This window comes from Nestor notabilis, unplaced genomic scaffold (assembly GCF_000696875.1).
Source record: "Nestor notabilis isolate BGI_N333 unplaced genomic scaffold, ASM69687v1 scaffold252, whole genome shotgun sequence".
Classification (NCBI taxonomy): Eukaryota; Metazoa; Chordata; class Aves; order Psittaciformes; family Psittacidae; genus Nestor; species Nestor notabilis.
The window spans coordinates 1,619-2,246 of record NW_009919411.1 but is presented as its reverse complement, the minus strand read 5'-3'; the positions used below and the strand labels follow the sequence as shown (position 1 = coordinate 2,246).

At 59.2% G+C, this 628-nt stretch overlaps 1 protein-coding gene across 1 annotated transcript in view; it reads right to left on the bottom strand.

The window, feature by feature from the left end:
• Positions 1-303: 303 nt before the first annotated feature.
• The window catches only part of LOC104402339 (tubulin alpha-1B chain-like), a gene marked incomplete at its 5' end in the record, with an annotated part of 1,936 nt that continues 1,611 nt past the window's right edge, over positions 304-628 (bottom strand). The window contains one exon of the mRNA XM_010010203.1: positions 304-628. Within this exon, the coding sequence (XP_010008505.1) occupies positions 479-628 (150 nt within the window).

Here is a 628-nt window from a genome sequence, read left to right as displayed (position 1 = left end):
CAGCTCCCCCTCCTTTCCCGGGAGGAGTTAAACCACCCCCCCTGGGTTCACCTGGGGCTCATTTTGCTCCTGGTCCTCAACAACCCACCCCAGCCCTAAATAGAGATGGGGAGAAATGAGAGGGGGAATATGGGGGAGACACGATGCCCAGCCCGGGGGCAGTATGGGTTTGGGGAGCACAGGTCTGGGCTCAGGTAGAGCTCTGGGGTACAGAGACCCAGATACTATGGGGTGTCATCAGGGACAGCATCCAACCCCCAGCAGGGAAGTCGCAGCGCAGAGTGAAGACACTGGAGCCAGGGATAAGACAGGGAATGCTTTTTATTCAGACCCACAGGAGAGGACGGGTGGGTCCGGAACAGACTTTTCCATTGAAGCACAGACCATTGACAGGACAGACTGCGGCGCACACACTGCTACAGCCCCAAGGGCCTTCAACTAGGTTACGTTCCCTGTAGAGCAGCACCCCAGGGGGAGTTCAGTATTCCTCGCCTTCCTCCTCTCCCTCCCCTTCCACCGAATCCACCCCCACCTCCTCATAATCCTTCTCCAGTGCGGCCATGTCCTCCCGGGCCTCTGAGAAGTCGCCCTCCTCCATGCCCTCCCTCACGTACCAGTGCACCACGGC